Source organism: Staurois parvus, unplaced genomic scaffold, assembly GCF_062004578.1.
Source record: "Staurois parvus isolate SC_StPar_1 unplaced genomic scaffold, SC_StPar_1.0 ptg000438l, whole genome shotgun sequence".
Lineage (NCBI taxonomy): Eukaryota > Metazoa > Chordata > Amphibia > Anura > Ranidae > Staurois > Staurois parvus.
In genome coordinates this window covers 2,337,336-2,354,184 of record NW_028318234.1, presented here as the reverse complement: position 1 = coordinate 2,354,184, position 16,849 = coordinate 2,337,336, and the positions used below count along the sequence as shown (strand labels likewise).

The window sequence follows — 16,849 nt, the reverse complement described above, 5'->3', positions numbered from 1 at the left end:
ATTTAGGGGTACATTTAGGTAATGCATGGATACAAACCATAAAACTGATCTCCGGGTTTCTTTGAAACATCACCATAAAACTATGTTACAACTGAACAAGATATGTATTTATTAATATCCCCCTAAATTGGATCAGTTAACCCTTGCAGTGTGTGTGTGTGTGTGGGGGGGGGGGGGGGGGAGTGCCTCTGAAAAAGTCATTTTCCCCTTGGTTGGGCTTTAATCATAGTCCCTCTTTAAAGTGCACCTGTGGCCAGACTATGGACAATAAACTATTTACATATTCAAAAAGTAAAATCCAGCCCCCACTTACCTATCTATCCACTGATATTGTGAAGTTATTCCTTCACAAAGGTCACTACAAAAAATCCTAATGTCAGGCTTCCAAGATCCTCTTTCATAGAAAATATCTAAGATTTCCACTCCTGTGTTGTAAACTTTGAAAATTATATTCTGTACAATGCTGATAGATTCAGAGATGAATTAGAAAGTGTTTTAATGTATATTTATACACATTTAGACACATTTAGAACAAAGATTTTTTTTTTTTTTTGCTTGGCTTTTTTATTTATGTTTTATTGATTAGAGAACAATCTGAAAGTCTAACCTTCTCTAGGTATTGGAATAATGTAACAAATGTAAATTTTCACTTTAATAATTTCTTTGATTTTAATCCTTATTAAAAAAAAAATGTTTTTTTTTTAATTTACAGAATAAAGAAAGGACAAGTGAACATATGATAAATCACCTCATCAATTTTGTTAATTTAAGTCTTAGTTGTAGTTTAATATTTATATTTCCTATGTACATTTTTAAATTTAAAAACATTCAAAAACTACGTGTTCATCATGAAGATTCTAGGTTTTCTTTCTTTTGAAAGAATAATGAAATATTCATAGCACACAAAAGCTGAACAGCGTTATTTGAAATACTATTACAAGACAATTTAAGTAAGATATCTTCAAATATATATAGCAATACCAAACTTATTCCGCTTATAAAAATAAAATTGAAGGTCAAATGATTTACATAAAAAGGAATTATATATTCAACTTAGAAACAGAAATCCAAAAATGTACATTCCTATTACCTAAAAATGAAGTAAATAATGCAAAACATTGTAATGTAAACAATGTACAAAGTACAATGCATTGTAAAAAAATAAATAAATAAAGGAAACGAATTACTACTAAATAAACAAAAAAAAAACCAAAAAAAACAAATTGTATATTTTTGCGAATTATCCCATTTCTAATAGATTTTTTGCTTAAGGCATCTAAAAAATTTAGCGTTTACCATTTTTTTTAAAAGCAAATGTAGCACTTTCTCTATTTAAAATCAAATGCTGTTAAATATTTTATTACTATTAAAAAATATGGACAAAGATTCACATTTTTTCTGGGTATTTTGAATTAGCTTAAAGCTGCATTAAAAAACATAATCCTAAACTAAATCAATGCAAAAATATGCCTAGAAGAAACTAAACAGCCGGTTCTTGTTTTTGTTGACAAAACTCTTTGACTTACAGATACAGAGAACATGAAAATATGAATGAAAATAAATTAAGCTGTCACAACCATCTTTCAACCAAGTTTTCTATTTTATGGTCATCATGGAAGTTTGCCTTTTGCTCCTAAATGTTCAAATTATTATGTATTTACATGTAAGCAGTTTGTATTTTAATTTATATTCATTTTGGTAACATATTTAACACCAGAACAATGTATGATCATGCAAACACAGTTTGTTCCTTTCATTCTTTCAGTCTATGTATATCCCTTTGTTTTTCCAAGGATCTGATTCTAATTTGTGACAGTTCCCAATTTCACATAAAGTAATACAGTGAATGGACAATTTTGTTTTCATATAGATTTTTGATGTTTTCAGTTTTGTTGATGTAATGTGTTGATTTTAACTGCACTATAGTTAAATTTATATACATTAACTCATTAAACAGATTTTTCATAAATATATGTCTATGTAGCCATCAGGGAATGGTTGTCATATGAATAAAAAGGGCATTGTACTTTGGTTAACCAAATAATTTTTTATTCAACTTTTACTAAAAATAATGTGCAGAAGTGTGCATAGTAATTATATTTAGCACCTGGTGTATTTGTGGCTATTATATGTATTTTAATGATCCAAGTCATATTCAGTCTATATTTAGTGTAACTCTTGTCACATTCTTCTTCCCATTATTCTGGAAGTGTTATTTCCCTAATCATAATCTAAAATTAAATCAAATATTAGAGCTCGAATTTTAGGTGAAAAATAAAAAGCAATAATGTGAACAACTATAAAAATAGAAGTTTATACAATATATTAAATATGTTCAATTAACTAAATTTTGTATATTTCAGATATCACATTTAATAACATTATAATGTTAAATATTAAAAGTAAAATTATGTAATTCAATTTTCTGAGATTATATGAGAAAACAATATTTAATTGAAATTCAGTTCACTGTTACTGTTGTATATGTCGGTCTAAAAAACAGAAACTGGTACTGCAAGGCAAATAAAATAATGGGTTTATGTATAGTGGACATTTAATATGTCGTTTTTATTATTACGTATCAATGTTCACTCCTATCTCTTAGCAAGTTAGAGCAATGTGCTTGGATGAAATATTTTTCACACTTTACATTTAAATTGTAGTGACCCATAACTAATACATATGATAATAAGGGAACAACAGAACTAGAGATGATATTTTTGTATTATGTTACAATTTGCAGAGTGAACAAATGAAATCACAAAAATCACAAATAATAGCTAAACAAATACGTTTTACAAAGTTATATGCTGGAAAAAAAAAAAAAAAAAAAAAAAAAATATATATATATATATATATATATATATATATATACCGTATACTGCATAAGTGTTAGTAATATATTCTCTGCCTTTCTTCAATGAAGCTGAACTGGGGGGAAAAAATGATTTAACTTTGCAATGGGTCTCCCTCTCCACTGCAAGGGATTACTGCTCATTTTGACTAATGGTTGATAAATAAGGTGATATACTTACGTTATTCCTTTCTTCCTTTCCTCCTCTTCATAGGACTGGTCCCTTGAAGCCTCATCTCTTTTCTGACTGATCTGTCTGATATCATCCAGTACAATACAGGGCCAACAAGCCCAACCAAATTCTAGAGTGTCAGACAGTGGAGGAGAGTGCCCGCTGCTGGGGTAGCTTGAAATTAGGTAAGTATATCACCTAAGGTATCATCTTCTAGGCAAAATCAGCAGTTACCTCTTGCAGGGGTAAGGGAAACCCTCTGCAAGGGTGAATCTTTTTTTTCTTATCCCCAGAATGAAACATGCTGTCCTTCAAAAAATAAAAAACCTCACTATAATATCATTAAGCTTATAACATTGTTACTTATTTATTATACATGCAAAAAGGAGAAATGTATGTTTACCAAACCAGTATTTTAAGATTGGATCGTTTTTATGGAAACTCTCTGTTTATGTGGAATGTAAAGAAGAAGTCTGTTTTTCTTAAGGTGGTGACCGGAAACACCCTTAAAGAGAGCATGTGGGGGGTTCTTACCTCTCAAAACAGTCCTCAGTGTTTACAGCAGGCATATATTAACTGTGCCCTAAAAACAGGGATGCAAGTAGTGGCCACGGTTTTCTGGTCATGTTTCTGGTCCACCCTCCTCCCTCCAGTTACCAAATGCAATGGCCTCATTGACCAACAAGAATAAGCAAAGCGTAGAAGGAAAGTAGGCCAGACATGTGACCAATATTTGTTTTTATGGTTTTAGGGATCATGGTCCACAGTTATGAAGAAATAACCAATTATCGAGCACTTAGAGGTGCTTACTCTATAAAATGGTGACCACTAAGAACCCAAAACATATTCCTTTCAGAAAGGATAGCTGTGCTTCAGTCTTTAAAAAGAACTCCAAGAAGATCCATTAAACATTTTGGAGCAAGTAATTCTAATGGAGAATTCAGACACAATACATTTATCCCTCCAAAAGCTTTTGGATTTATCTTCCTAGGGTACATGTACAGGATACCTGTATCCTGAATACATTGAAGATCACTATAAAAAAAAACATTATCAGCAAGTTTCACTGCTAAAAACTGAGATCAGTGACATCATAAATGAGCGATTAAGCCACTTGGGACTCAGAATACCACTACAAATTTTAATATACATCGATCAAACATCAGATATAATGCAAAAACCTACTAAACCAAGGAAGCAATTAGTAACATAAAAACTAGCTATCATCAGGACAACTACACATTACAGAAATACTACCATAAACTTAAAATGTTACATAGAAAAGGTCAGTCACTGATACAAGTATTTTCTTGGAGTGCCTTTTCCCTACAAAATTTGAATAAAAAAAGATGTACAACATTTACTTATTTTTAAATTATACATATAAATATGTTTATGATACAGAAGTTGATTGGATTAACAGCTTCAATTCTGCAATCACTTGGCAGGTCAGTGGTAGGGAATGTGACATTAACTGTCCATTAATGGTTATTCTTAGATTAACCTTTTCTGATAGACATGAGATCTGTGCAATGACAAAAAAGTGGCAGATATGATTTCTCCATGTGGATTCTGTGAAAAGTCTCTATTTAAATCTTTAGAGGTCCAATGACCCAGGAGCACATAAGAACACAGCTGCTGCTCTTCAAATTAAGGGGGGGGGGGGTTGACATGTTTCCGAATCTTCCTTGATGTTCACATTGGAGTTGCTGCAGTTGTACCTGAATTAAAGGAGCAGACAAGCAAATGTTGGCATTGGATGGAATAATTTTTAGGACTAACTAAACAAATGCCTTGGAATCTCTAGGAAATGATGTAAGGACCAGCAGCTGGGACCACAGTTTGTGAGGTGTGAAGTTGTTTTCGGCAGCTTTGCTCAGCAACAGAGCAAAAATTCTACAAATAGGTACCAGGACAAGTATGTAGGAAGTGTTTTCTTCTGTGTATTTGTTTTTTCTAATTTCATTTTCAGCAACAAAAAGTAATTCCAAACAATAGGGATTTCTCCATTTTGACTAATAAAACAAGAGTTTAATCATCCACTTTGTTTTTACTACTCCTTATGACCCCATTATGGAGACTTGCTTCTACCCCACTACCTTGGCTGTTGAAAATCTGAATTTTCATGTCAGCTACCATAGTCTATGAAGAGGATAGCACTTTAGGACCTCAGTGAGGAGACCTGATTGTACCCCACCACCTTGGGTGTAAAAACCCTGGATTTGCATGTCAACTACCACAGTCTAAGAAGGTGATAGCACTTTGGAAACTCATTGAGGAGACCTGCTTCTACTCCATCACCTTGACCATATAAAGTCTGGATTTTCAGCTCAACTACCAAAGTCAAAGAAGGAGATATATTTAAAACCGTTTGCTGATATTTCAACAAGCTTACATCTGGAGCATTCAACTCAATTGTTGAGCTTTCCTCATGTAAGCATATGTTGAAGCATCGATAAATATATTTAAATGCATATCCTGCTGGTTTATGCTATTATTTTCATGGATTGTTGTATACTTAGCAGTAAGGATTAGGTACTGCACTAGCTGTAGTCGGCAAGAGTGAATTGACATGGAGGTGTTACTGTTCATCAACTACTGTAGTTATTGGTCTTGGTGGGGTCTTTAAACACTAGGAGATTCACTAGTAACAGGGCGATGAAGCCATGAATTATGTGGCATGACTTTCAAAGGTGACAGTTGTTCACTGAACAATCAACAACTGAATGAATAAATGAAAAATAAGGTTCAGTCTATTACAGGTTTATCTTGCTATGGGATCATCTCTTCCAGAAGCAGCAGAAAAGACCTGGTGACCAACCAAACCCTGTTCTAGACCACACAGAGGACTACACAAAGGAGAATATCCTTTTTAATGAAGTTACTATTAAAACAGCTAAATGGCATCTACTTGGTTAGTATTCAGATTTATGGATGAGAAACCAAGCAGCCTTTAAACAATGGATACTACCATTATTTACATAATCATTACATAACAAATAAAACAAAAATATAAGACAAGAACACTTGCTTTATCCATGAAGTTGGATTGTATAGTTTCTATTTTCAAATCAATTTATGTCTACATGACTCAATTATGATTAAATTGTGATTCATACTAGTAACTATCAAATACAGTCTTTCGTATAATTTGGTTTAAAGACAAAATTCCACCAAACAAAAACAAACAGGAATTAAAGAAAAGCACTTTTGCTTTGAAGTTATTTTTTTTCCATTCCTATTTCAGCATAAAATATAACCACATTTCTTTTCTCAAAACTTATAACAGACTGAAATGACTAATCCAAATTGTTTTCTATCTACAAGAACCAAACAGCTTGGAATCTTAGAATGTGACTGGAAGAGTTCTGTGTTTTGCAATAAAACATTTCAAAGACAAATACACTGCAGCATTTCGTGTGTGTATAGGGGAAAGTGTATTGCATCATCAAGTAGTGCTGTCTTCTTCATCCAAGAGATAGTTCAGCTTGACGACTGTGCTGATAAAGTCACCTAACTCTACGAAGTCTGCTGTAACTATATTGATCCCACTTTCACCGGGCTTTTGCGTCCGAACCCATTGCATCATGGAGGGAAGGGCCCTAAAAAGGAAAAAAGAAAAATGGAATATTCAATTACAGAATAAAATACAAAACACAGGCAGAAAGTCTAGCTAATAGAAACATTTTTTTTTAATTTTGCAGTTTCAAATTGAACTCCCAGATTACTTAACAGAGGTAATCATGTTGTTTCACTATCTAAGAATCAGGTTCTGAAAAATGTTATGAGACTGCATTTTGTGTGACCTAATATATGATAAAACTGGTTGGCAGGGGAGTTATAATTTGTTATATGTTCTTTTTTTTAAATTGCGAAGATAAGATTTTTCCTTAGATAAGATTCTTATTGACCCCAAGATTTCTAGTATTCCTGACATTCTGAAAGACTCTGACTAACTTAAAAATGTTTAGGCCCCATGTACACAGGACACTTCTGAATGATAGAAACTGACTGCTGGAAAATGTAGGTTAAAAAACCTCCCAAATGCCCAGAATGCACTGAAAAGTGGTAAATTATTAACTATTTCAGACTGCTTCAGAGAAATACAGAGAGTAGAAGCAGAGACAGCGGTATGTGTTGAGATTAGCTTAGGTGTGAGTTGCTTATTAACATTTTTTTTGTTTCCAAGGGTGGGAAAGGTGTCTGGTGGAGTGAGTCATTAAGGCCTCCTGGCAGGGGGTTTTCATGAGGAATTTGAGGTGTGAATGGTCATTAACATATCTTTTGTTTCCAAGGGTAGGAGAGGTCTGAGGTGTGAATTGGTCATTACAATGTGTGACACGCTTGGTAGGAACATCCTGTGTTCAGTATTTTGTCCATCTGAGTACCTTGAAAACGCTTTGCATGCATTTTTCATCATAAAAAAAGGCTCTGGACAGCATCGGAAACTGGATGAGTTAAAAAAATGTTTCAAACGCAAACGCTTACAAACATGATTTTCTGCATTTAGGCGCGTTTACAAGCATTTTGCATTTGAAACGCTGATAAAATCTACTGCTGAATGCAAGTTTTCTGTGGTCAAAAAAACGACTGTAAACTCAAATGCCTGTAAACGACTGTAAATGAAGATGTGTACATGGACACATAGAAAACATTAGGGGGAGTTCAGGGGCTGCTGAAAAAAATGCTGAACATCTCCTAAACATGATTTTTTCAGCTGCAGTGTGCATGAGCCCTTAGTGTCCCAGGCTTTCTAAGACATTCTTAGTGACCCCAGGATTCCTTGTGTTGCTGACTTTCCCAGAAGATTTTTGGAAACCCAAAGATTCCAGATGTCCCTTCTTTCCATAAGACTCCAAGTGATTCTGAGATTCCTAATTTTCCTATAGCCACTTTTTTGTTCCTAATGACATTGCAAGTGTCTTCAAGAGCCTTCCATTGTGATCTCTGTACTCCCAGTGTCCCCAGTGTCTTCCAGTCTATCCCCAGTGACTTTCTGCGTGTTGCTGCCTATAACCTGTATCCTTGGACCTGTTGTATCCTCTGAGCATTCTTTTGTACTTGTGCCTTGATTTCCCTTGTGTACTTCTTCTAGCTTTAAGCCTACCTGCTCCTTCATGATGCCCTGTGAGTTTAAGTCTGCCTTTTGTTATCAGCACCTGTGTCTTTAGCCTGATTTAGTGTCTCCCTGTGTATTCCTAGTCTGTTTCCTGCTTAGTGTCCCTGTGTACTTCTGCCTGCTCTTGGGGTTTCCTATCTCTGAGCATTACTACTCTCTCGTAGTGATCCTGTGTCTACATGCACTACTCTCTATTCCCAGTGCCTCTGTATGTTTCTGTGCACTCCTGTCAGCTTGGCTGTACTACCTACTGAACTGTGTTCTGTGTCTCAACACTTTAAGGGACTTTAGTTCCCAGTAGCTACCTACTCTGGTGAGTCAGAGGGCTGCAAACTGGGAATCGGCTGTGATACATCCCATCTCCCTTGCTTTCGGTGTACCTGTTGGCATGTGGGTTCTCCCCGGTCAGCAGCAACATCTTCCCTAGCCTAGACTCTTCATGCACTCTAACTTCAATCTGTGAACCAGCATTCCCTAGGACACTTGTGAACCTCCCTGTTCCTCATACATACATTGTTACTCCTGTGTTTCTGTAAGCCCAGCATCCCACTGCTGTGCTCTGGTCTCCCTGTGAACCCAGCACCCCTGTGCTGCAAACATCTTTTACTTTACTTCTGCCTGCCTGTAAGTCCAGCACCCCAGTGCTACACTACTTTAGCCAATCCTAATAATCCATTCTTCTATACTTCTAAAGATGTTGTTGCCACCTTCTGTTATATCCTTTTTGGCTTTTGAGGCTAAGAACTGGTGCAGGCCTAGCAGGTTACCTATCTATATTATAGGACCTTCAGATACATCCTGATAACCCTAAAAATATCAGGTGCATATCCTCCAGAGGCAAAGGTTTGCCGAACTTAGAATGTTACAAGCCCATAATACGTATTCATGCAGACCTGACATTTTTTTAGTGAATTGATTGTTAAATTTACTTTCATATCTCATCAGCTATGACCAGGTGGCTTTATGCCTGGGGGCATGCCACTGGTAACACCAGATGGGCCATCAATAATGATCAAATCTTCTACATATGGCATTGTACTTTGAGAAGGATTGTATTTTAAATTTAGTTTGTCCTTCTTTCCAGTTTCTCCCCTCCTTCCCCCTTATCATCATGCTAATATAATTTTAAATAAATCCTTTCCATTTTTATTGCATACCTTATTTTAGACCTGATGATGTTACTGGGTCTACAATAAGAAACACAGTGATGACCTAGATATTTAGACTGCAATTCCAAACCTAAGTAATGCCCACATGTGATGCCAAGTCTCCATGATTGAAACAAACTGAAATCCAATGAATGAAATAGGCTAACCAGGGAGAATAAGCTGAGAAGGAAAGAGTTAGATAATGCTGGATGCCCTCCAACCAGAGGCAGGCTTTGATTGAAGCTTACAGTGTGCAATGGAGCCACTTGAAGCAAATTCAGTACAGAAGAGGAGCATGTACAACTGTGCAAGACTGAAGGTAAGCCTGGAGTTTGGCCTTAAAATGTATGTCAGGTCAATAAAAACTATATTCAGTACATCTAGGCGTAATGCACACAGATGTTTGTAGGCATTTTATATACCTTGCAATAAATTCCATGTGTTTTCATGTGCTGCAGTAGGTGTGAACAGTGCCATACAAGCAAATGGCTGTATGTAGCTGTAATCATGTAAATGTAGGTGTTTCTGTGCATCGGCGTTTACCCGCTTATGCGTGTACAAAGTGTTTCCTGGACACAAAAGTTTTGCATTCTGGAAAACCGTTGCACGCACATGTGTAAATGCAGATGTGCAAGAACATCCATGTTTACACCACTATAGCCATGTACAACCATTCACATGTATGGCAGCCTGTATGCAGCAACTGCCACTAGATGGGAACAGAAAAGTGCCGGTAATCTTACAATAGGCATATAAAACAGCAATTGTTCATGTGTCTGAGGCAGGGGCGGACTGACTATTTGGAAACTCGGGCACTGCCCGAGGGCCGGGGGTCAGTAAGGGGCCCCATGAGATGCCCCTGGTACCTTTTTCATAGGCTTTTTTGGGTTTGGGCAAAGACACAGGGGCCCCATGATCCCCTATTGCCCGGGGGCCCCATGAGTTGTCAGTCCGCCCCTGGTCTGAGGCCTAATGCATGCAAATTCTGACAGTGCAGAAAAATCTTTACTGATTCTGCCAGAAATCTAGTGAGCTACTAACTATCTGTGCACTTAGCTGCACTGAATTCTAAACAGTGATTTCAGCCCTACTAAGTTCACAACAAAACACTCCCCCCTATGTTATAGAGACGAGGAGAAGTAAGGTGTTCTGAAATCCTGCAAAAATTCCTGTGCTAGAGTGATTATTACTGTTATTATTATACAGAATTTATATAGCGCCAACAGTTTGCACAGCGTTTTAAAAAATGAAGGTAGACATTACAGTAACAATATAATTTGGTACAAGAGGAAACAGAGGGTCCGGCTCGTTAGAACTTACAATCTAGGAGAGAATGCTGCTCCTCCATAGGACAGTGAGTGTTACCATCCTAGAACAGGAGCTGTGTAGCTGCCAGGGTCACCAGGTGAAAAAAAAGGAAAAAGGCAAGACAAAAAGGATAATCCAGCAACTACAAACAGGGTTGGTTGTAATAGAATAAATTCTTGTTTTTAGATTTAGATATGCTTTAATGCTCTTTTCCCTGAAGCTTTTCCCATGTCCTGGAAAGAATGTGGAGGTTGAATTACAAAAGGCAAATAGACTGTTCACCTTCAAGGGAAGTTACACTTTGCAAGAGAATTTTCCCCAGAGCTTAGTGAATCAGGTGAAGGTCTGCTGACTTCCATCATCCATCATGAGCAAGGAAAAATGCTGTTTTTTTTTAAATTTCCTTACACGTGATTGTGAATTTTTTGCAATTGAATTTTCACTAAGTTCCGGGGAAAATTCCCTTGCAATATGCAACCTCTTTTTCAAACACAATTTACCTTTAATAAATCAACCCCATTGGGTACATAAGTGACATAGACCCTGACTTACTAAAGTAATTAAGCATGTTCAATTTGTAAAGTGAATTTTCATTTGCAAGGGCATTTTCACTTAGCATTTTCCTTGCACGTGATTATGAATTTTTTGCAACTGAATTTGCACTAAGTTCTGGGGAAAATTCCCCTGCAACATGCAACCTCTTTTTCACACACAATTTACCCAATTCACACAATTTAAAATCAACCCCACTGGATACATAGGTTACATAGACCCTGATTTACCACAGCAATTGAGCATGTTCAAGTGAATGAAGAAGTGAATCTTCATTTGGAAGGGTATTTTCAATTAGCATAGTAAATGTGGTTAAAATTCACATTGCAAAGAGTACCTAACCACATGCAAGGAAAATGTAAAAAAAAAATAAAAAATACATACATATATATATATATATATATATATATATATATATATATATATATATATAGCGCTTGCACACAATTGGATGATGGAAATCAACAAAGCTTCTTCACATTCACTGAGCTAAGTGAAAATTCACTTTACAACATGAACAAGATTAATCCCTTTAGTAATTGAGGGTCATTGTCTCATTCTGTCCCATAATAGTTTACAGCCTACTTCACCTTGATAAAGAATCTTTGCCTATTTGCTGACCAAGCCTCCTCTCTAAGGAGCCCAATAAATTTGATACTGAACATTTATTGGAACTGTTAAGTGTGACAAAGCCATAAAGAATGTGCCTTCATCACTGAATTCTCTTTACAAGCAGCAGTGCCCTTCCATGCATGTAATAATGCCTAGTCACTCAAATGCTTCTGACCTCACAGCTGGCTGTCAGAATTTGCTATAATCAGAAGTATATACTGCCTACTACTGTCTCCTATCACTGGATCACATACATTGATGATGTCCTCAGGGGTGGGGTCTAGAGAAGGAAGAGCTGCCCAGCCTAGCTGCAGTCTAATCCTTGCAGTTTAGCTGCCTAGCTTGCACCTCCTTTAATATGGCCCCTGCATCTCAACCAATCAGCTCTGTTAATTGGATAAAAACACAAGCCTACGTAAAAGCAGTTGTAGATTGTCTACTGCAGTGGTTCTCAACCTTCCTAATGCCGTGACCCTTTAATACAGTTCCTCATGTTGTGGTGACCCCCAACCATAAAATTATTTACCCAGTAATTTTAATTCATGAGTGTCGTTTTACCTCCAATACTGCTGCTTTCAACACAGTAGCTGCTTTTAACAGAGTAGCTGCTTTCAACACAGCAGCTGCTTTCTACACAGTAGCTGCTCTTTACACATCAGAAATATGTGTTTTCTGATGGTCTTAGGGGACCCCTGTGAAAGGGTCGTTCGACCCCCAAAGGGGTCGCGACCCACAGGTTGAGAACGACTGGTCTACTGTGAGTGCTATATGATTTACAACAAACTGCTTCAAACTGTTTCAAGGATAATATTGCCTAAGTCTCAGTTCACTTTAAACACATCTTATCTTCACTAGACCTTAAATACTAAAATTGTCATACTTTTCCTGTTTAGATGTGGCCAGATTTTAAATTTGGCATGGCAGGCTGGTGCCTATAGGCTCAACTATAGGAGGTGCACCCGTGTGTGTAGGCTTCATTTATACAGGAACTACTGTCAATGCGCCTGTCTAAGTATAAACAAAGCCCGCAAGCACACATTTTTGTCTATAGATTACATATAAAGTAAAATAATTTTAGCAAGAATATTGTCAACAAAAATTCATTGTCATTAAAAAACTATATACAGTGAAGGAATAAGTATTTATCCCCTGATGATTTTAAATGTTTGCCCACTCACAAAGAAATGATCAGTCTAAAAATCGAATGGTAGGTGTATTGTAACACTGAGAGACAGAATAGCAACAAAAAATTCAAAAGAAATGCATGTCTAACAAATTATTATCCTTGGACAGCTCTTTGGTCTTTGCCATGGTGGAGAGTTTGGAATCTGATTGTTTGATTGCTCCTGTGGACAAGTGTCTTTTATACAGGTAACAAAATGAGATTAGCATCACTCCCTTTAAGAGACTGCTTCTAATCTCAGCTTGTTATCTGTATGAAAGACACCTGGTAGCCAGAAATCCTGCTGAATGATAGGGGATCAAACACTTAGTATAAAAGTACAGCGCTTTAAAATTAAATGGTAATATAAAGGTGCAAAGTTCATATAATATATGAGTAACAAAACATAATATATGATTAGTAGTTTGTGAACGTGACTAAAATGTGCCCGTATAGTCCTGATAGCTTTGGTCGGTGGTTGTACTTTCATAAATAGAAGAAATGCGAACTCACCGGACGCGTAGTAATTATGCGCAGTATATAATATATCCAGGTGTCATCCAAAAGGATCATCTAGGCCAGGTCAGGTGTAGAAATGGCTCCCTCTTAGGGTGGATGGATCCCAGGGCTTTAAAGGATGAGCCAGGGGTGTCCAGAGTTCCCCTTAAGGGATGGGTGGGTGCAGCTCACAAGGGTTAACAGGAGGCCCCCTCTCTGGAGGCTTGGGACTGGTACTGGGCGTCTAGGAGATCAGTACTCCGCAAAGGAATCTATTTATCCCAGCAGCATTGACCAAGTAGGTAACATGACCAATATTTCTCACAATCTCTTGAAATGTGTTTTGTACTTCTTGTTCTTTAGTGATATCGCAGTTAAGAGCCAGATGAGCTCCAAGTTCTCTGGCTGTGGTTGAGGCAGCTTCCAGATTTCTGGATATAATAGCCACTTTATAGTCTTTTTGAACTAGTAACTTGGCAACGGCTTTTCTAATCCCTCTGGATCCTCCAAAGACAGCACACACTTTACTCATCACTCCGCAGGTTTCCTTCCAGCCTGTCCTTCCTGGATAAACCAGCTCCACAATGCTCCACTCCTCTTCCTTGGTTCCAAGCCTCGCTCTGGCTCCTGGTGACCTCACTCGCTCATGTGACCTCCTTCACTTCTGTGTAGAGAGCTCCTCATGTGGTCCAAATATGTATTTCCCTCATGAACATGCAAATCAGTGCATCATTTGTTAGATATGCATTTCTTTTGAATTTTTTGTTGATATTCTGTCCCTCGGTGTTACAATACACCTACCATTCATTTTTTAGACTGATCATTTCTTTGTGAGTGGGCAAACATTCAAAATCAGCAGGGGATCAAATACTTATTTCCTTCACTGTATGTATTATTTTGTTAGCTTAGGTAATGACAAAGTTACTGCAAAACCAATTGCCCATAGCCAAAATGTAAAACCTTCTCTGGTCCAAAAGGGGAATACACATGTATTGCTTGTTTAAACCTGCCTGCTGCTTGAGCCCCGGTATCTCCAAACCAATTGTTACATTCAAATAGTATTTTTTTTTTCTAAAGACTCTCTTACAGTCATTGAGAAATAAAATGATTTTAAGAACACTGCAGGGGAGTGAGTTGCAGTGTGGATTGTATATGGATGTGGCTTTAGTTGGTGACTCAAATTTCATCTCATTCCTGCTAAATCAGCAATAATTTGAGCTGTGGGTGCCTAACAGTATCACCCTGCTTGACAAAACGTAATTGAAAAATAAAAAAAAGCTAGGTGGAAAATTGACGGTTGAATAGTGATTACTTCCAATCAGATGCAAACCCTGTACAGGCATTTCAGCAGCCACGGCTGCTGGAATACAATAGCCAGGCAATTTAGAGTGGATAGAGGAGTCTATTGATTTTCTCTTGTTCATTCCAGGCATGTATGGCTAGTTTTAATGCACCACGTTTTCTGTGCCTACCGGCTCCTGATGTATAAATCTGGCTATATGGGCTGAGTACTCCTAGTCTAGTCCTTTCTTCCCTACAGCTATTGTTTTCTTTCTTATCCTCACACTTTATACCTAACAATCCTTTAAACATCTTGCTAGAACAAGGATGTGGTTAGAGGAATGGCCATGATGAACCTTGATAAGATACTATTACATATATTAAAAAAAACTGGAATTGACACAATTTTGGAAGGGGGGGGGGGTGACCACCCGATACAGCAGATGACAGATCATTGTACCTTTTTGAATTGTGATAGCTGTGGCCAATCACAACTATCACAATAGCACTCAATGAGTGACTGTGAATAAATGGATGCCAATTATAAAATGATTGCTTATAACAGGGAACATCAGTACCAGTTCCAGATGAAACCCCCAAACGTTACAGGATTTTCAGTGATATGAGTGTGAGGTATGGCAAAGATGCAATCTGCAGTATCTGTATCAAAGAGAAGAGCAGAAACCATGTGTTGAACACTTGCAATTCGAGTTTAATGTTATCTTCTCTTACAAGTCTCTTACAAGTCACACTACAAATCATTAGATCTCCCTCTAGCTGCAGCCTAGTAATAACATAAAAAAAACCCAAAACCTCCTCATCACTTCCCCAGAGTAATACAGTGTCACTATGGTAACACTACACTGCTCTGGCCACAGTAAAAAAACTGGAAAAAAAAAGTTTAAAAAAATTGGAAAAAAATGTTTTCAACATACTGCCACCAGTCAATATCCCTGATCACTGCCATACCAGCCATACCAGTCATATATTGGCGCTGTACAGTGTGTAAACAAATTGTGGAAAAAAATTTAATTTCTTCATTTTACAAAACATTGTGACAAAAATTACAACTTCAAAAAATTCACCATGGCTCTTACTAAATACCTCAGACTGTCCACTTTCCGAAAAAGGGGTCATTTGTACTGTCCTTGCATTTTAGGGCCTCAGGAAATGAGATAGGCAGTCAGTACATCAGAACTGATCAATTTTCAAATATATCCCATAGTTTGTAGACTCTATAACTTTCACACAGACTAAATAGCAAATACTGATTTGGGTTATTTTTACCAAAAAAAAAGTAGAATACATTTTGGTTTGAAATTATTTAAAAAAAAAAACATTTGCAAAATTTTAAAACAGAAACTAAGAAATGTGTTTTTTTTTCAAACTTTTCAGTATTTTTTTACTAGTACAGTATAGCAATAAAAAAACTGGTGGCTAAATACCACTAAAAGAAAGCCCTATCTGTTTTAAAAAAAATGCTACAAATTTACTTTGGGTACAGTGTTGCATGACTGAGTAATTGTCATTCAAAGTGTGATAGTGCTGAAAGCTGAAAATTGGCCTGGGGAGGAAGGGAGTGAAAGTGTCTGGTATTGAATTGGTTAAAATGTGTTTTACAATAAAGATTTATTTGAAGTAGATGTTACTGTAGTTCAGAATGTATACTGGTTGAAAATACACTATCATTTCCCTTTAATGCCAAGACTAATTTCTGTGGTTTGCATACTGTCTATTCATGTGTTAATATCTGTCAAACTCTTAATGATATCTGAATAAATTTTGACATGACGTTTGATTTCATGCCTTATTAAAGTAAAAAAGAAATGGAAATGTCAAGCAGTCTTAATTTTGTGTCAGGGGAGTTTCCATACACTACTATTACCAGTAGTAGTGGTGCACCGAAATGAAAATTCTGGTGGTGAAACTGAAACTTCAAAATGCACTTGGCCGTAAACCCGAAACCGAAATGTGCAGTTTATAAATGAATATATATTTCTTGGAAAAAAAATGCACTGAAAAACAAAAAAAAATATATACCCCAATTTTTTTGTAAAATAAGAGGATGTTTCGGTGAGTAAATGGATACCCAACATGTCACGCTTTAAAATAGCGGTAGCTCGTGGAATGGCGTGAAACTGCG

General features: G+C 36.6%; 1 protein-coding gene across 1 annotated transcript in view; it reads right to left on the bottom strand.

Annotated features, from left to right (window-relative positions):
* Window positions 1-4,147: 4,147 nt before the first annotated feature.
* The window catches only part of PLCXD3 (phosphatidylinositol specific phospholipase C X domain containing 3), a 173,663-nt gene continuing 160,961 nt past the window's right edge, over window positions 4,148-16,849 (bottom strand). The window contains exon 3 of the mRNA XM_089687813.1: window positions 4,148-6,628. Within this exon, the coding sequence (XP_089543939.1) occupies window positions 6,475-6,628 (154 nt within the window). The 3' untranslated portion in view covers window positions 4,148-6,474. The remainder of the gene's footprint in view (window positions 6,629-16,849) is intronic.